Here is a 19,427-nt window from a genome sequence, read left to right on the forward strand (position 1 = left end):
AGATGCCCCAAAATGTATTCTGTAACGTATTCCGTTACGTTACTCAATGAGAGTAACGTATTCTGAATACTTTGGATTACTTAATATATTATCATGCTGTTTACAACTACATGAATGTACTATTGCTGTGATTTATTACTGTTACTGAAGGTCCGCGGCTCCGAACCGTAGTAAAGGGACCTCTGGCTAATACGGTGGGTTCTGTGTCGGCTCGTAGCTGAAAACTAGCTTTACTTTGTTGTCTGGGTCACTTTGCTAGCAGAGACAGAGAGAGGCGTTGAAAGGCTGCTCCAACAGAACTTATTGTTTTTGGAGGAAAACACGAACACGGTGTACAGTCGAGTCTTAATAGCTTACTTACAGCTGGGCTCGTCAGGCTCTCTTCTTGGCTGCAGTGGTTATTATTATATTTACATGCTTCCAGCTCCCGTTTCTGCTCGATGACAGCTCGTACTTTTCCTTTTTCTCCCTCCCTCGCTCACAGACACATAACGTGTATGGCAGTCCATTCTCCCTGCAGCACGGACTACACTGCCCATGATGCTACATTCTTTAGAGCTATACCTGTAGCATTCTGCCTGTTAGCTTAGCACAACAACAACAACAGGCGCTCTCTCACCCAGGAAACACACAGAGAGAGAGCGTCACCCTGTAACCATGGCAACCGTAACGCTGCCGCCTGGAACAACAGAACGTAGCTGTCAAACAAAACCCAAACAGTCCTGACCCGCCACAATATGAAACAGGGAAGTACCGCCGTGTAATCCATTCATTTCAACAAAGTAACTGTATTCTAAATACCACCTTTTTAAACGGTAACTGTAACGGAATACAGTTACTCATATTTTGTATTTTAAATACGTAACGGCGGTACATGTATTCCGTTACTCCCCAACACTGTTTATGTTACAAGGTAAAGGCTTTACGATATTAGAGTGAAAATCCAACAATCAGATCAAGAACAGTCGGAGGACAAAACTCCCGTTTAACAGGAAGAAACCTTAGTGAGGGAGAGCCAGCTGCTGTGACTGGTTGGGGGTGAGGCGAGGGAGAGTTAGCCAGATCAGTAATTACTAATGATGGTTTGCAACAGTCAACACGTGGAGAGTGAAGAAGGTGAGTGGAGAAGAAGAGCTCAGTGCATCATGGGAAGCCTCCAGCAGCTTAAGCCAATAGCAGAATAACTATCCAATGATCTGGGGTCACCCAATCCAGCCTTGGCTTTATAAGAAAGGAAAGTTGTGAATGCAATCTTAAAAACCGAGAGAAGGTCTGTCTCCCAAATCCAGACTGGAATCTGGATCTGATAGCTCAAACACTTTACGTTCAGATATCCTCTGAACCACCAGTAAGCCAACAGTCTGAGAGTGAAGAGCTCTGTTGGGAGAACATGATCTATGAGATCATTTAAGATATGATGGGCCTGATTATTTGAGACCCTGTTTGCGGGGAGAAAGATTTTAAATTAAATTCTGGATTTCACAAGGAGGAGAAGCCAATATGGGAGAAATGTAATCTCTAGTTTCTGTGAGAACTGTAGCAGCAGCTTTTTAAATTAACTGAAGGCTTTTCGGGGAGTTTTTAGAGAAACCTGCAAATAATGAACTTCAATAATCCATCCCAGAAATAATAACTGCACTTTTTCCAGAATATCTCTGAAAATGATGTTTCTAATTCCAGTTGTACAGATGAACAAAAGCAGGGCTTTATTTTCTTTAATTTACACAGTATGTAGTTTTCACTCAAAACTTGCAAAGGACCCTTGGTGTGATTTAAACAGTAAATAGCAATGACAGAGAGTGATTCGCTGAGTTTATACATCGCGTAAAGATGTTTTCTGAACCTGAACTAAGGAGGATCATTTATCTGCCCACCTGAGACTGGCTGCAAAAGTGAGTCATCCCTACTTCTCATCTTCAGATGTCCAACTTTGCAGTTTTATAGCACAAAAACAAAACATGTTGGACTTCCTGGATGGCTTCTGCCCTCATCTGTAAGCTCTGGGACTGACAGTTGTCCTGACAGGCAGCTGCAGCTGCTAGCTAGACTTCACCTCTGCTAACCTGGGTCACTGGACTGGACATCTCAACCATGTTTGTGATGTCGATGCCTTTTGGAGCATTTTAATGGAATTATCTGAGAAATAATGTGGCTTTCTGCGTGATACAGACTGTCCAAAAAGCACCCTGGTGCGTTTGATGACCCCGATGAAATCCACGAGCAGAAACGTATTAGCTAAGCAATAAAGCTGTTCTATATTCTACAAGTGTCACTGAAGCTTTGAACTCGACATACTCTGTATGTTGGCAGACGTCTGAAGTAGGTAAAGTTGTGCCAGAAACTTTAGCTCTGCAGAGGAAAACATCCATAAATCTGTCTGAAATTCACAGGCAAAATGTTAACACTGCATATCGTCAGAATAGTAATCCAGTTGAGTTACAGTGGCAAGAAATTATTTCTTTAGAGAGCATTATATTAACTCTCTGCTATTTTATTTGGGCTTCTGAATTCTGAGTGTGTAAATGTGTCGACTTTATGATCCTTTGAAAGATGACACAATGGTGTGAAGCCACATTTCAAGGCTCAGATGACTAGACACTGGAAACAACACAATTCCTGGAACACCGACGCTCACCATCGGAGAAGGTCCCCGAACCAGGAATTGTAACTAAAAACAAAAAACTGTTTTTACCAAGCGGCAGCATCAGGGCTGAAACACCAAACTGAAAGTCGCAGAAAGTGCAGTTCCTGTAGTTTTACATTTTAAATACAAGCTAAAGTTACTATATGGTGTTTGGGCCTTATGCTCAATCTTTAATTGGATAAGTTGAGGATTTCTGAAGAATTATTATCAGTGTTTATTGGCTGTTTGTTGCAATGTTGCTGATTAGTTTCTAATCCCTCTCTGGTGTGATGATGTGGAACATGCGCTATTAATAATTCTCACAAGTATCTCTTTGGATAGACTCCGACCTCATTAATTGAGGACTTGTAATTGTGAAATTGTCACAGACTTAATGTGTTTAAGTTTGAGTTCAGCTTTGTTGGCAGTCCAGCCTTCGCTTTAGAGGATCGTCTGCTTGGTCGGGGGTCAGAAACCTTAATTATCAAAACAGACATTTTTGGGTAATTGTTAACCAAGAAAAATAGAACTGCAAATTATATTTGAAAATCATAATGAAGCTGAGACGGTCTATTATCAGCATTATTAATAGAGGAAAATAATTAAACTCTGTTGTGTGCCATGAATATTTGATACTTTATTTTATATTTGATACTTTAACATGTTTTTGCTGTATTTTATGAAATGATAGACCTGAAATAAATAAAACTTTTAAGATTAAGAAAAAAGTAGTGGTAAAAAAAATCATTTTAGGTCTACTTTGCAACAGAGGCTCTAAAACTATGAAGGCCACTGCTACTTGTCTTTGTGCGAACAAAATTCAAAGGTCCAGATCAGTGTTCGACAATTCAGTTTTTTCAGTTGAATTCAATTTTATTCATACAGCGCCAAATCACAACAGTCGCCTCAAGGTTCTTTATATTGTAAAGTAGATCCTACAATAATACATACAAAGAAAAATCCAACAATCATATGACCTCCTATGAGCACTTTGGCGACAGTGGGAAGGAAAAACTCCCTTTTAACAGGAAGAAACCTCCAGCAGAACCAGGCTCAGGGAGGGGCGGGGCCATCTGCTGTGATTGGTTGGGGTGAGAGAAGGAAGACAGGATAAAGACATGCTGTGGAATATTAACAAGTATGATTCAGTGCAGAGAGGTCTATTAACACATGGTGAGTGGGAAAGGTGACTGAAGAATAATAATAAACCCTTAGATCTGTAAACACAACAATACTTTTGTTTGTTTCTTGTAGATGACGCCCAACGCTATGGAAACTCAAGACCAGCTGATTGTGTTTGCTGATTTTGTACCAAAGCTCATAGATGTTAAACATTTGTAGCAACGGGCGGAGGTGTTAGTATGTAAACGGAGGTGGTGCATGTTGCCCCTCTCAGCTGTTAATGACCATCACCAGTGTTGGGCAAGTTACTTTGAAAAAGTAATTAATTATAGTTACTAGTTACTTCTTCAAAAAAAGTAGCTGAGTTAGTAACTGAGTTACAAGATTCTAAAAGTAATTAATTACTTGAAAAGTAACTATTGCGTTACTTTAAAAAAATGTTTAATCTCCTGGGGTCCAGGGTATAATTGGCCATTTTTAACTACTTTTGAATTGCACCTCTATATTTCACCTTTAAAAATGATTTCCTTTGACTTGTTTGGTCTCATCCTTTTCAGCACAACCTCATGTGTCTGAATTTACAGTTATATTTTCATTTTCACAGACTGTATTAACATAATTGATCTAAAATCAGACAAAAAACATAAAATCAGAGTAGAAAAAGTTATATTTTTTACTGTAACAACCACAAACATGTTTATTGAATCATATTTCATAACTTTAAATGCAAATACAAATTGTCAATTTTAAAATCATACGCACAAGTTTTGCAAACAACAAAGTTATTTGCAGCCATTTACCTTTTACCTTGATTTTTTTAAATAACCATTTCAAACTATTTACATAACAATCAGCTGTTCCACATTCAATAAGATGCCACACAAATTATTTGTGCCACTCCAAAAAGATGATTTTTGTCCACTATAAAGGAGACACAGCCTGATACCTGCAGGTCTGACAGGTCTCTCTTTATTTGGGACTAGACATTTGGGTCTTTAAGACTCCCTTTAAGCCTCTGTATCAATAAATGAAGTGAAAACAAACAAAGAAAAACATCTAGTTATATCAAGGCATATCAGTGTGAGGCTTTTACTTTATTTGTCTGTTGTTGCTATAACAGGTTGACAAGCACCCATCACATCACATGACAGATATACGGCATGATGAAGTTTCAAGCTGTTACCTCATGCTGCTATTTGGGGCCGCAGCAGGCGGAGATGCTTCAGACTCTGTAAGCTTCTGGATTGCCGGCAGAGCAGCGGGCTATCTTAAATGTAGTATATGTGGCTTTGCGCCACGCTCTATCTCCCTGACTGTAAATTGTCCACTAATGTTCTACACTCTCATTATCCTCTTCACTAGCTCAAAATGTGCACATTCTGTTCACTCATTTGTCTTTCTGTCAATGTGTCTGGCCTATCCACACGCACCTTTAATCATGTGTCCATTACGAGACGCTCTGTTTTCGCAACGCGTCAGATTTATAACGATGTCAGTGAAGCGTCAGTAGCAGATGCACCATTACCAGGGTAATGCGGTAGCGTGATCTGAGACACAAAGCTACAGCCTCACTTGATCCTCTATGAGGTACGTGCAGTCACTTAATGGTACATTTGCTATAGCCGTGCATAAGAGCTTAAGCCTCGAGGCTGTCTCTGAAGAAAACTGTGTTGTTATTCTGCGAATCAGGTGGCTTTTTACTCCACAAAGGGTGCGAGTAAAGACAGACAGTCAAAAAAATCATTTAAGCATTTTAGAGTTAATTTGCATCCTTCACATTTCCATTGGAAAACAGCAAAAGCGACACTCTGGGGTCCACTTGTAAAGATTTCACACAGAAACACAAACACAAATGATTGGTTGCACATATTTGCTGAAAACCAAACTAACCTCACCTCTGTTTTCAGGCTAGCTGGTACTCTCCAACACTCCTCAACTTCAAAAAGGTTTCAAATATTCTATTACCTGTTTGAAAGTTCACAACTTCAACATAGAGGCAGGAGAGCAGAGCAAATAACCCACAAACTTTAGTGAAATTGACGATGATGACAGCGCAGATGCTGAAGACAGACGGGCTTGAATCCTGAAGCCAGATTTCCTTCATTTTGACTTACAGCAGATCAGCAGGTGCATGCTAACTGTGGCAGACTGGTGCACAGTAATGTTGGCCTTGCACTCACATGTAGAAGAACAACTACTCTGATGTAACCGAATGATAGAAACTTAGGTACAAGTGGATCGTTGGCCCACTGGAATCCTGAAGTGTCTTGATGGTTGAGGTTATGACCATGCCACTGCCACTGTATTAGCTGTGGAAGCTAAAGTGGAGAGCAAAATATGATCAAGTCTTACTTTAGGACTATTGTTTATTCTAACCAAATGCCAAAATGTTCTGTTTATTCACTGGAATGTCATCATTTGATAACTATAACCATGGAAATACAGTGAAATCACAGAATTCCATGTGACTCACACATCCAGTCAATCACTCAACTCATTACGTTTATAAAACACACCTGTACACAGAATCAATTATCAGTTTCTTCCATTGCAACCTGTCCACCAACTCTGGGAAGACCAGAGAGCTGTCCAAGGACATCTTTGTAGTATGACCCAAAGAACACCATCGCAACAGTCAAGCACAGAGGTGCAAACTTTATGCTGCGAGGCTGTTTTTCTGTTAAGGGCGCATGGATTCGGGAGACAGACACTATCTCTACTTTTAAGATTAGGCTTCAAACTTTCCTTTTTGCTAAAGCATATAGTTAGGGCTGGACCAGGTGACCCTGAATCCTCCTTTAGTTATGCTGCAATAGACGTAGGCTGCCGGGGATTCCCATGATGCATTGAGTTTTTCCTTTCCAGTCACCTTTCTCACTCAGCAGCAGATGGCTCCGCCCCTCCCTGAGCCTGGTTCTGCTGGAGGTTTCTTCCTGTTAAAAGGGAGTTTTTCCTTCCCACTGTCGCCAAAGTGCTGCTCATAGGGGGTCATATGATTGTTGGGTTTTTCTCTATATCTATGAAGCGCCTTGAGGCGACTTTTGTTGTGATTTGGCGCTATATAAATAAGATTTGAATTTAATTGAATTGAATGATGACTTCACCACACAGGAAGGCCAATGGATTTGACCATTTATCTTAAACTCTTGGATGAAAACTTGCTTCCCTCGGTCAGAACCCTGAAAATGGGTCATGGATGGGTCTTCCAGCATGACAGTGACCCAAAACATACCACCAAGGCACATTGTGTGTGTTTGGGATCACTGCCATGCTGAAAACGTGAAAGCATATCAGATGCTTTCCAGCTGGTATTGCTCTGTAGATCGAAATCTGCATGACAGATTTGGAAATTAGTGAAGCATGTGCTGCTGATTTATATACTCTAGACAAACTATAGTAATCCAATTGCTTTAATTTACTGCGCAAGCTGGTCTGTGGTGTATCATGAAAAATGAGTATTAGTCAGTTCTTGTGTTTACCTGACTTTATGTAGATGACTCAAAGTGAGGTTTTGAAAGCACAGAAGGTAAAAACTGTACCAACATACCAAAGTCTGTTCAGGGTTTTTGTTTGTTTGATTTTTAAATAACCTTGGAAGTGTGAAATTTAATGAACAGACCCACAAAATCAAATTTAGATGTACCATCTCGAATCAGCCCAACCTTTATGACTCGGTATACTTTTCTGAGAGTTTTAAAGTTTGATATTCTTTAAAGAACTGAGTCCATCAGGAAAGTGAAAGGTGCAGGGTGGCGTTTCCTGTCATCACACGCAGTGAACAAGCGCTCAATGCTTTATGCTTTAATTCACAGTATTTAGTGGAACTAACATACAAAACACTTGATTGTTTCTTTAACATATCACAAAGAAAGAATCTGTGTTTACTCTGACACTTGCTGACACTCGGCATCATCGCAACACAAGGATCAGCTTGTTTCAACACTTTGCTGAAGCTACATGAAGTTAAACATTCAAACCCACGCTGCTATATTTTTATGGCTGCAACACTACATCAAATGGAAATACTCTGGATGTTTTGTGCACGTCTCCCTCGTAATTCTGTCTGACACGCAGTCTCTCTTATCGCCACTGGAATTTCAAATCAGTTCTGCGGTTTGGAATAAAGCTCAACAGCAGAGCTGGGAATCCAGCACAGTAACCGTCAAGCTACAGTTGGATCTTTGCACACAGGTGAAACTGTAAAATGATGCTTTTTTTCTGTGTGTGATTTAAATTGAAGCTTTTGTTGCCATTTAATTGTTGCAGTTCAGTTTCAGGGATCTTACACAATCTTTTTCCTTTCAAATAAAGTAAAAAATCAAAAGAAGAGATGCCACGCACTGAAAACCTCTGATTATTATTCTTGTTTGTGCAGCACGAGTTATGGAGCAATTACATTCAGTTTTCTGCAAACTTCAGAAAATTGCTTTCCATCTAGTCTGAGACTTCTTCATTTTTGTTTTCATGCTATTAACCGTCAAAATTCTCTCCAAACAAAGACGTGCTTCTGTCCCAGCTTCTGAATTTGTAAATTGACTGTTGAGACTCTTTTTCAGACATTGATATATACACCCTATTTCCTAAAAGGCATCTGCAAATATTACATCAGACTAGAGTCTGAAATGAGGCTAGTGATTTAAGTCAGGCTACACTTGTAACAAGGCCGGTCGAGGTAATTTGCCGGATAAGACCACCAGCTCCACTGGCAGTGATTAGTGACTTTCATGTGAGGGATTTCTGATGCCCACAGACATTAAAACCAACCGAGGACATCGCTGTTAAGGCTCGCCAATTAACAGATCTTTCTTTCCTTTTCCTTTTTTTTCAGGCTGTGAATGTTTCATTAATTCACATTATGAGAACTTTGTGAAAATTGGTTTCACTTATTCCTGCGAACAGAGCTGGGAGCAGCTCAAACCCCGGTATAAAAACATCAGAAGTATATAGAACCGCGTTCGGTCCCCTTTGACCAATTTGTTGTGTCAGGCTCTGCTCTGCTTGAGGCTTTTCTGAAAATGTCATGAGCTCATGTAGTGTGATAAGCTTACCTCCATAATGAACTCTCGGTCACGCTGTTGAGGTTGAAGTCAAATAGTTTGGTCAGCATCAGAATCACCTGCAAAACAAAAGAGAGCGTTGCAATTAGCGGCCTATGCAGACTTATTAATCCAGTGAGTGCCATAAGTCATACCCCCTCCACCAAGTCAGCCTCAGACACTAATTTTTATGTATACTGAAACACAGGTCTATGTTGTGACCAGTGTTGGGGAGTAACGGAATACATGTACCGCCGTTACGTATTTAAAATACAAAATATGAGTAACTGTATTCCGTTACAGTTACCGTTTAAAAAGGTGGTATTTAGAATACAGTTACTTTGTTGAAATAAATGGATTACACGGCGGTACTTCCCTGTTTCATATTGTGGCGGGTCAGGACTGTTTGGGTTTTGTTTGACAGCTACGTTCTGTTGTTCCAGGCGGAAGCGTTACGGTTGCCATGGTTACAGGGTCTCTGCGTGTTTCCTGGGTGAGAGAGCGCCTGTTGTTGTTGTCGTGCTAAGCTAACAGGCAGAATGCTACAGGTATAGCTCTAAAGAATGTAGCATCATGGGCAGTGTAGTCCGTGCTGCAGGGAGAATGGACTGCCATACACGTTATGTGTCTGTGAGCGAGGGAGGGAGAAAAAGGAAAAGTACGAGCTGTCATCGAGCAAAAACGGGAGCTGGAAGCATGTAAATATAATAATAACCACTGCAGCCAAGAAGAGAGCCTGACGAGCCCAGTTGTAAGTAAGCTATTAAGACTCGACTGTACACCGTGTTCGTGTTTTCCTCCGAAACAATAAGTTCCGTTGGAGCAGCCTTTCAACGCCTCTCTCTGTCTCTGCTAGCAAAGTTGACCCAGACAACAAAGTAAAGCTAGTTTTCGGCTACGAGCCCAACATGAACCCACCGTATTAGTCAGAGGTCCCTTTACTACGATTCGGAGCCGCGGACCTTCAGTAACAGTAATAAATCACAGCAATAGTACATTCACGTAGTTGTAAACAGCATGATAATATATTAAGTAACCCAAAGTATTCAGAATACGTTACTCGTGACTGTATAACATAGACCTGTCACAGAAAAAGTCCTGGTGTGTTCTTTCTCTACCTGCTATGCAGCCTGCCTTGAGTTTTGGGTGCGTTATGCTAGCTAGTTATGCTAATGTAGACTCGAGCTGATGAGCGCTAGTTAGCACATCATTTGAGGACAGCTCACTCTTCTGCTGTTTGCTTTCCTAAAGAGCAGGAAGAGGTGGGAGTCTCCACTTCTGCTCAAGAGGTTCAGGAGAGGGAGCAGTGAAAAAACAAGAAACATTTCCGGGCAGTGAACGCAAGCTCTTTGCAGCTTTTCAGAAAATACACATGAATCCGTTTCTTTTCACATAGTGGCTAAAAGAAAATACTCAATCTGACCAGGACGTTTTGCAAACAGCGTTACGGATTTCCTGCTTCTATATTTATTCAAATGGGATTTTGGGACTACCGGCAACACGTGCACAGCCAAACACAGCGTTTGCATGTTGTGCTGGTTAGCAGTTTGACTTTATAGGTTGGAACGATGTGCTCAGGAGATTGTGATTGCAATCTTTTCTCACTCACTTCCTGTTGTGCCATTTGTCTCCCGCAGATGTGGCTTGAAATCGGTTTAAATTAGAAGAGGAAAGCAGGGAGTTTCTCCACAGAGCCCATGCTATCTAAACTACTCCAGCCAATAGTATGATTAACTGCTATCACTAAATCACTTTATCAGAGCATTTCCAAAATTAAATCCATCCATCCATTTTCTGCCATTTATCCAGGTTTGGGTCAGAGGAGCAGCAGTCTAATCTCCACCACCTCCTCCAGCTCTCGTGAGATACTGACGCATTCTCAAGTCAGCCGAGAGACATAATCTCTCCGGTGTGTCCTCAGCCTGCCTCATGAGGTCTGCTTCTAGCAGAACTTTTCCGAAACACCTCACCGCTTTTTTTTGCCCTGACTACCTTAACTGGCCCCTTGCAAGCCAGCCTGAGCCCCGATTCCTTTAAGAGGACACTAATTTATAATATTAACCCTTTAAGACCTACCATAGAACCAAGTCCGCCAGAGCTTATATCATATTTTTACCTGCTGTGGAGCCATTTTTGGGCGCATTCAATTTGCTATACATCAATACAACCTTTATAGCCAAAATTTTAATAATATGTCTGCATTAAGTGCATAGTAATTACATAAATTGCAAAAAAGTGCAATAAACTACAAAAAAATTGAAAATCGTTTTTGTTTTTTTAACATATATTTCTAGTTAGAGAAATTTAAGAGGCTTATCCCTCAAAACTGTAAATACAAAAAAGTTACACAAACTAGTTTCCCACCACAGGAAATTTATTTTGAGTGTCTTCATAGTTTTATTTTTGAAATACACCAATTTTTATACACTGCAGGAAAAACGAAAATAAATATTATACTGCAGATTTGCAAAAAAGCAGCATATTCATCAAAATAAACTATTTCCAGCAGTGCAATATGAGTCCTAAGCATCCCAGAAACCACACAGAAAGTCATAAAGTCAAACATAACTTTTAAAAACACCAGTATAGGCTCATGAGGCCCTGATGGTAAAAAACTACATTTCCGCGAAAATGACGTCACTTCCGGTTTTGGCCAGGTCATGGCGGACATGCAATAGTTCACGCTGATGGACGTAGGAAGTGTTATGAACAGCTGATCGGATCGGCAAAGCGTGTTTCTGGAATATTATGTTTTTATTGCTGTAAGTGCTTTTTATGCAGTTTTTGCAAAGTTATATGTGGAAGGAAACTGTGACCGAGGACAAGCTGATGGCATAAGATGTAAGTACAACTCCTCCAGTTTCATATGCAAAAAAAATTATTGCGCTAGCTTACGTGGTTGCAGAGCTACCGGGATTTAAAAATAGTTACGCAAAACGGAGTGTGCTGCTCTGACCGGCTTTAAAGGGTTAATGGATTGCATTTATAAAGCGCTTTTCGAGACCCTCAAAGCGCTTTACAATTTCTGTCACTTATGACCCTGATCGTCTTTGTTCAGTCACTAGCAGCTGGTAAAGGTTGAATCATAAGTAAATTAAAAGCTCTGTGTTCATGCATAGCTTTGTTTTTCCCACAGCAGGCAGCTAAAATATCAGCATCACCACCTCTTTGTGGAATAACCACAACACACCTGCTCGCCTTCACCTGACGCAGTCACTCATCACCAAACCTGCAAACCTCATCCTAGCCATCACAAACAGTGAAGCCAACCATAACTAAATTACATTTCTCTAGCGCGTCCTCAGTCTGCTTCACGAGCTCTGCAGACGTCTCGTGTTTCCTGTATTTCCTTATGAACAGAACTGGGAACAAAGGGCAGCCCTGGTGAAATCCAACAGCGAGTGGGCGCAAGACTCCCTGAGCAGCCCTCAGAGCACAGCACACCCAAGAGACGTGGCCTCCAAGTGCATACAACAAACTCCAGCACGTTATTCGTCCCATCATGGACGATGAAGATTCTTGAAACAATAACCGAAACTTGTTTTCATGAGATTCTCTGTGAAACACGAGGCGTCGGCGTTGGAAGCGTACATTTAAAGTAATTGAATTTCAACACCACCCATATGTGTGAGCAGCTTCTTCTGTACACGCTGCGGTCGCTTAGCACGATCGTATCTAATTGTTTCAAAGTCATTACTTAATCGCATAAGGCTGATTCTAAACGCCATAAATATTCCTTATTCCGTTCAGACCCCGAAGGTGCCGGCAATAAGGAAAAGTGGGTCAGCTAAAGTCTGGGGGGAAAAACAGATTGTGAGTTTCCGTGCTGCTTTACTTCTTTTACCCTTTGAGCAAAATGTGATGTTTCTGCCTCTGTTTACTTTGTGACTGGAGGTGTATTTGAAATGGATGAAACTCAGAAGAGGCAGGAAAATGTTCTCAGGGAGCGCTGCGGTTTCACTTTAATATACTCTGTTTTTTAACAGTTGTGCTGAGTCCTTCCTTTTCCATGATGTTTCCTTTTGATAAAGCTGTGTATTTTGCCGTGACCTTTCCATTATCAGATAACCCCTATGCATTGTGGGTAACTCAGGGCGCAACAGTCTAGTTATATGAGGTGGGCGATTCTACCGGTTGTGTATATCTAAATATCTGTTCATAGTGCATTGTTTGCGACGGCCTGGTTCATCCTTATCTGTGACTTTGCTGTCAGGGATATGTGTTGCTTCCCACTGCACACGCCAACATAAAGAACTTAAATCTGTGTAGTTTCTACTTGTTGCCTTTAAGACGTAGCACACTGTGCTAGACCAATATCCAGCTGATTCCCCTCGGCCTGACTGCCTTTGATACCTCCGCGCTGCCTGTTACGGAGGCAGCAGCTGAACCGCCGAATGACTTGTGTGACTTTGTGAAACAGCTCCACCAGCATGGGGTTCCTGTGAGTACAAGCAGAACAGATGCACCTTGGGTAGCAGAATTACATCGCGAGGTTGGGGCTCCTGTGATCAGGCTTATTAAGTATGCGCTAACATCTGCAGCCTCCGAAACACTCGAAACGTGCGGTGCACTTGGCCGACCCGCGGCTGGCGGGGTTTCGGAGTCGAGGATGTGTTGTGGAAAATAACCGTCAGGACAACAACTAGTAAAAAGGCATTGATTAAGAGCGGTTCAGGAAGTGGCTGGCTGTTTTCGGTGCGGGGAGAATTGGCCCGGGGAATGAATAACCTTAAATGTCCGGACTAGACCTTTGCATGCTAATGACTGACCAAGTCCATTTAGCTGCCCAGCTGGAGGCTGAATTCACAGCCGCGCCACACAGTTTCCTTCTTTCTCTGCGCTCGCTCTCTTTATTTCCTTTCGTCTTCACTTCCCAACACTGTTTCTGTGTAGGAGAGGGAGAGAAGGGGGGAGGTGAAGGTGAGGGTAATGATGCAATTATGTTTTTAACATCTCCGAGCCACTTTGCTGTGTGTTTGTGTACGCGCCTGGTTTCTGGGGGAAGTGAAGCAGTTAAGCTTTTACATCCCTAAGTCGTCCCTTGTGACTTGTGTACATGTTTGCGCGTGCATATTTGTGTGTACATGCTGTGAAAGGTAGAGCTCTGGACTCTGGATGGAGTCCTCTAAAAGGCTGGAGTAGTAGCCCGATGACTTGGCTGCATTAGTTGAAGGGCAGTGTGCGTACAGGCCCTTCTGTCTGCCACATATGGAGACTGTGTGGGCTGCCATCAGCGAGCGGCCCTGTCAGATGGGCTCCCACTGGAAAGTGCATATGCTCCATCACTGCCTGTGCCAATTAGGCCTGTGGGCTTCTCCTACTGTAAATACTACGACGAGGCAAGTCTCTTCTCCATCAAGGCCAGAAGAAACCACCTCTGCACAGACACGCGCTAACTTCTGACAGTTTGGAGAAGTGCAGGAGAGCATGAAGGCATCAGAATGAGATGGGACATAGCTGGTGTTACAGCAAGAATCAGTGATTAGGAAAAAGCTTTAAAACAAGCTCCATGCAGGCTCACGCCTTTGCAAAGTACTGCATCGTATCTCTTACAATGTCGGCGTATATTCGTTCGGACAGGCAGCGGTGTCACAAATGTACAGTATGTGTCCCGTACAACGACTGGAATGATGTCCACTGATGAAACAGTTGCTGCCATATGTCAAGAATATACAATAATGTGGCTTCAGGATCACCAGCCGTCCCTGCCCGACTCGAGATAACAAGACAGACAGAAACAGCATTGTTATGGTGGGCGCTAAAGCTAAAGCTAAAGCAGCTAGCTTTTGCTCACTAACAAAAACAAGAACAACAGCTAAGCTAATGTCACGCTGCTCAGCTTGTTGCTGTTGACTGAGCAGCGGTTTTTTGTTCGTTAGGCCACTTAACACTGACCTATGAACCTGTCAAGCATTAATAAGCACCTGGTTCATCAAGGGATGAACAGTGTCGTGTCTACATGTAACAGACCAGTTAGCAAAGAGCCGATTTTGCAGCACCTCATTTGTTCTCATTTCTTTTGTTGAATCTATGCCAAAGAAATGCAACAGTTTGACAGGCACAAAATAGTGTTTTTGCACCAAGAAGGTGATTCCCAAAGTGCATCTCAGTACAGTGTCCTGTGTGGACCAAAAATAAAAGCGGCAGGCCTAAAAAAACGACATATACCCAGGGAACAGTATCTGAAAGCCATATCCTTAAGAAACAGGGAAGAAAATCCAAATATGCAGCTTCAAAATCGTTGTCAGTATTTATGTAGGAGGTCAGCGGAGAGTGTCTGCAGCTATTTGTAAAACAAAGAGCTCTGAAGCTCCTTCAAGAGGCCTGGAAAACTGAAGACTTTTAAAGAAATAACAATAACAATTTGGTGCTGAACAATAAAGGTGTTCGTACCAAATACTGACTTCTCATTAGAACTGTAGAAACTGTGCAGGTTTGCATATATTTCCTCTTTGTTTCGTCAGCATTAGATATCATATAGCACAAAGGGGATCAGACGAAGCAAACAGATGTGTCATCACTGCAGTTTCCAAGAAGTTACACTTTTACTTAAGCGCAGGGCTGAACAAAAACAAAATAACTCGTTTCTTTGGCTATAATCAAACCTTCAAAATTTAATTTATCCTTTGCTCAAGTCCCAAAATTGCGATAAACTCGACAAGCTTCCACTGAAGGACAAAGTTCAAAGAAAGAAACGAGTTTGTCTCTCGCAGTTGTTCAAGAAGGCCTTCAGACGTACAAAGAAAAAGTCCAACAATATTAGTCATGCAAAGGGAAGTCGTAGCTGGAGGTAAGGATCAGTAACAACTGTGTCTGTGCAAAGCTTTAGGTATTTAAAATATCTCCCTATTATTTCTTTTTAATCATGCCTTTGCTGCTAGCAAACACTGTTATCTCCTATACCGTTTGGTAATTGTCCTTGGATAGAGGAGAGAAAATATCATCATGGATCAGAATTCCCAAACATGCATATACAAACAACAATTACCGTTTCCTGGGGCGTGAGAAGGCAGAATAAACAAATATGAAACGCAGAGCATTAGCACATATTCTGAAGCTTCCAAAAGAAGGAAATGCGCTGCGTTCATGTTCTGCAGGGCATTATGAACTATTTGTTTTTCTCATCTCAGTTTTGTAATCACGTGAGACCAGATTTCTCCAGGGGACGGGGCTTTGTGCACCATTTCATTACTGCGAAAAAAGAAGATTCGAGCAGAAAACATACGCACTCGGCTCGACAAAAGTTTGTTGCCACGGAGACGCATTTAAGTTTCCTTTTAATCTACAAATTAATTCTGCAATGAAGACTCGGGGAGGAAAAACAGCGCAATACACACACGAAAAGATGTAAACAAGTTTTACCTGCCGACATTTGGAGATGCCTCAAACTGTCGGGCTCATGGGGAATCACTGAGTCAGGAACGCGCCTCTCTGTGGATTAGCCTGTCACATCTTCCTCTGGAAAATGCACTACTTGTGCCTATTGCTAATATAAAAGTAAAACATGCCTGGGAAACATAGTTTTCAGCTACTTGTCACAAATCTAAAAATAATGCAGCTTCATCAAGATCAGAATTTATCAAGGCCTGTCTGGCAGCAGTTCCCGGGGAGGATATATACACACACACACCACTGCATGCTAATGTTCACCAATCGGGGTGCTTATCAGTAAATAATCAGTCTTCTGTGGTCTCATTTGACCTGATTTCTCTCCACCATGACACCTAGAAGCTGTAGGAAAGTTAAATTCATATTTCCTCCTCTTTTTTTTAAGATATCAGAAAACGTGCATTTTCTATTTTCACTTCCATCGGAGCAGATTATTTTGTGTGTGCTTGTGATGTTTATGGAATACTGAGGAAGTCTGCAGCCTGCTGTTTCATTCGTCGCCTCTTTGATCCCAGCAGACCTGTCAGCTTTGTTTCGTTGTTTCTTTTGTGAAGACGACGATGCAGTCTCAGGGTTAACCGCTAGTGTTTTCCCTGAAACGTGGCTTTTTGCAGCCTCTAATTGGTCGTTACCCTTCTTTGCAACTTGCACATTTTCTTTCTTCGATGTTGTGTGTGAAAATTATTGCAATTAAGTAGCCAATCTTTCAAGTGTGGAGCTGCTAACGCATTTGAAGACATGAAAGGCTTCAGAAAGATATTAACAGGATACTTGCTGGTAATGAGCATTAAAAGTATGCAGTTACTCTGCATTATAATTGCGCCTTCACGCTCTTCTTTTATGATGGGACACACGAAAACTAGCTATTAGCTGTGAAGTAAGAGGCGAAATAATGCTGCGCTAACGTGCGAGTGATGATTTATCATGCAAAGCCACAATAACCATACCTTCTCACATCATGTTCAGCGTATTTGCATCAACACAGCTGCTTCTCTCTTCACTCCCATTTGACACAAGAAATCTTCTCCTAAACCAGGAAACGCAGATTTGGCCAAGTGGTTGTATTTTATTTGAAATGATGATGATGACCTATAGAGAGCTTAGCTGGGATTGCTGGTAAGCCACCAGTGGATGCTGGACTTGGCTGAGGCTGCCCTTTGTTACCAAATCTGTTCATACCTTTTAGTGCAGCCAAGGTTCACTCTTCAGTGACCTCAGGATCACGGCTTTTTGGGGGAACAATGTGCTCCACAAATTGCTTCAGACAATTTGAAGCGACGTTCGAAGGAGCTGGGACGAATTAACGCCTCCACGTCTGAGGTCGTAGTTCACGACCAGACAAGAATGGATTGACCACTTCAAGCTGGGAATGCCCCAAGTGGATGATTTCAAGTATCTTGGGGTCTTGTTCAAATGTAATGGTAGCGTGGAGGAGTGCCGTTTTTCCAGTCATGGGGATTTTATACTGGTCTGCTATGGCAAAGAGAGAGCTGGGCAGATTTGACCCGAACATGACAGGAAGGTTCAGGCAAAACTCCTGGTAGTGACCAAAAGAATAGGATCGCAGATACAAGCGGCCTCTTGCTCCAAAGGATGTCTGAGCACTTTGCCAATGTTTAAGCTGCCAGCAGCTGCTGCTCACCTGCAAGCTGCTTTACAACCCACCTCCACCACAGTTTTATTTACATGCCGTTTCTGGGGTTTGTGTTGTCTCCCTTCCCCTGGCTTTCCCTGTATGTACATAGAAAAGACATATCACCAAATATAAACGATTGTAAGTGAAAATAATCTTTTGATGATAACAGTTTTGACTGAACTGTTTTCTTCTTTGCAATCTTACATATATATCATAATCTTATTGCTAAATGGCACACATCTCATATGATATATATCTGTGTGTGAAAGCATGGAACGAAACCTGCTCAGTGTTGAATTTGTGTACTTGCACAAGAATTGTGTTACCGCCGATGTTCCTGTGAAGACTGCGCGTTTGGTCAATAAATCACTGTTTAGCACTTTGTCATAAAGAGGAGATAACGCCTGACACAATTACTGAAGAGAAATTCACGGACATTCGTCCTGCTGATAACAGACGGCGCATCACTCCACGCACATAACAGGCTCACTGTGCTGAATGGCGAGCCGAACAACGTCATCTTCCTATGCAGGTCATTTAAACAAACAGAGCGAATATATGAATTTTAATCACAAGTATCACTTTTTGTGTTGCCCTGGGATATTTTTATTTGAAGTAATAAAAAAAACGACTGGATTCGTGTAATGCACGAAAGACTATCGACTTTTGGGAAGTTTATGAGAAGCGCTGCAAGCGATGCTTTGCCCAGAGACAGATGTATTTGTCCCCAAGCGGTATTAATAAAGTACAGTCAGGAGTTTTAATACAACAAAGGCAGAGGTCATGCTGTGGAGAGGCACCTGGAGCCTGGAAAACACAGTCGTGGAAATCTGTCATGTCAATCTGTTATCATACGTACAGTAGATGGACTATAAACATCACACGAGAGGAACTTTACTGCTGAACGTGATTAATTATTTAAATTGGTGCTGCTAGAAGCACCGCTTTTTGGCTAATTGTTTAATATGCTTATAAAGAAATTTCTAACAACTTCATTCCCAGACAAGACACGACGGCAGCGGCGGGAAAAAAGAAGAACTCGTCAACTTTGTCAAAGGGAATTAGGCTCACTGATTTTGTGTAATTTCATCCCGCTTGGATGCTTTAGGGCTGGGTAGCTGACGCCCAAGGCAATGCTAGATTAAAAGAAGCTCCCTTAGGACCTGCCTGGAGAGCAAACCGATGGTGGTAACTAACAAGCTCTTATGTTTTCTCCCTTTGTTCACATAATTCAGAATTAAAGATTCCCTGTTCTCATCATTTGCATTTGATTAAAGATGATTAGATAAGCTGTGATAAAAAAAAGAGAAAAACACTTCAGTGGCTCCTTTTACCTCCGCTGCAGCTTAATCAACACGGACATCGATGTAGCGCTGACATTGACCCTCTTTTGTTGTAGGCCTTCTTCTCCTGTATCATCAAAGCGCCGCATAAATCGCTCTTGCAAATGTTGACATTTTACATTTAATTCATTTGGCGATGCATTTCTTTAAAGAGACGCTGGCAGTATTTAAAGGGAAGATGGAAAATTAGACGATGATAAGACAAAAGACGATAAGGCTTTTCAGGGAGGAAATTGACACGTCTGTTAAGAGGAATACATCGTAAAGGGATGTAAATT

General features: G+C 41.7%; 1 protein-coding gene across 7 annotated transcripts in view; it reads right to left on the reverse strand.

Annotated features, from left to right (window-relative positions):
* The window catches only part of sorcs1 (sortilin-related VPS10 domain containing receptor 1), a 222,227-nt gene that overhangs the window by 112,314 nt on the left and 90,486 nt on the right, over nt 1-19,427 (reverse strand). For 6 of the 7 annotated variants that reach the window (XR_014874426.1, XR_014874427.1, XM_085161983.1 and 3 more), the window contains exon 2: nt 8,794-8,861. Coding sequence is in view for 5 of the 7 variants with exons in the window: in XM_085161983.1 (XP_085018109.1) it covers nt 8,794-8,861 (68 nt within the window). In the remaining 2 variants the exon portion in view is untranslated. Of the gene's footprint in view, nt 1-8,793; nt 8,862-9,899; nt 9,948-19,427 lie in introns of those variants that run through there. The other variant, XM_085161985.1, reaches the window with a different exon arrangement.

This window comes from Neolamprologus multifasciatus, chromosome 6, assembly GCF_963576455.1.
Source record: "Neolamprologus multifasciatus chromosome 6, fNeoMul1.2, whole genome shotgun sequence".
NCBI lineage: Eukaryota > Metazoa > Chordata > Actinopteri > Cichliformes > Cichlidae > Neolamprologus > Neolamprologus multifasciatus.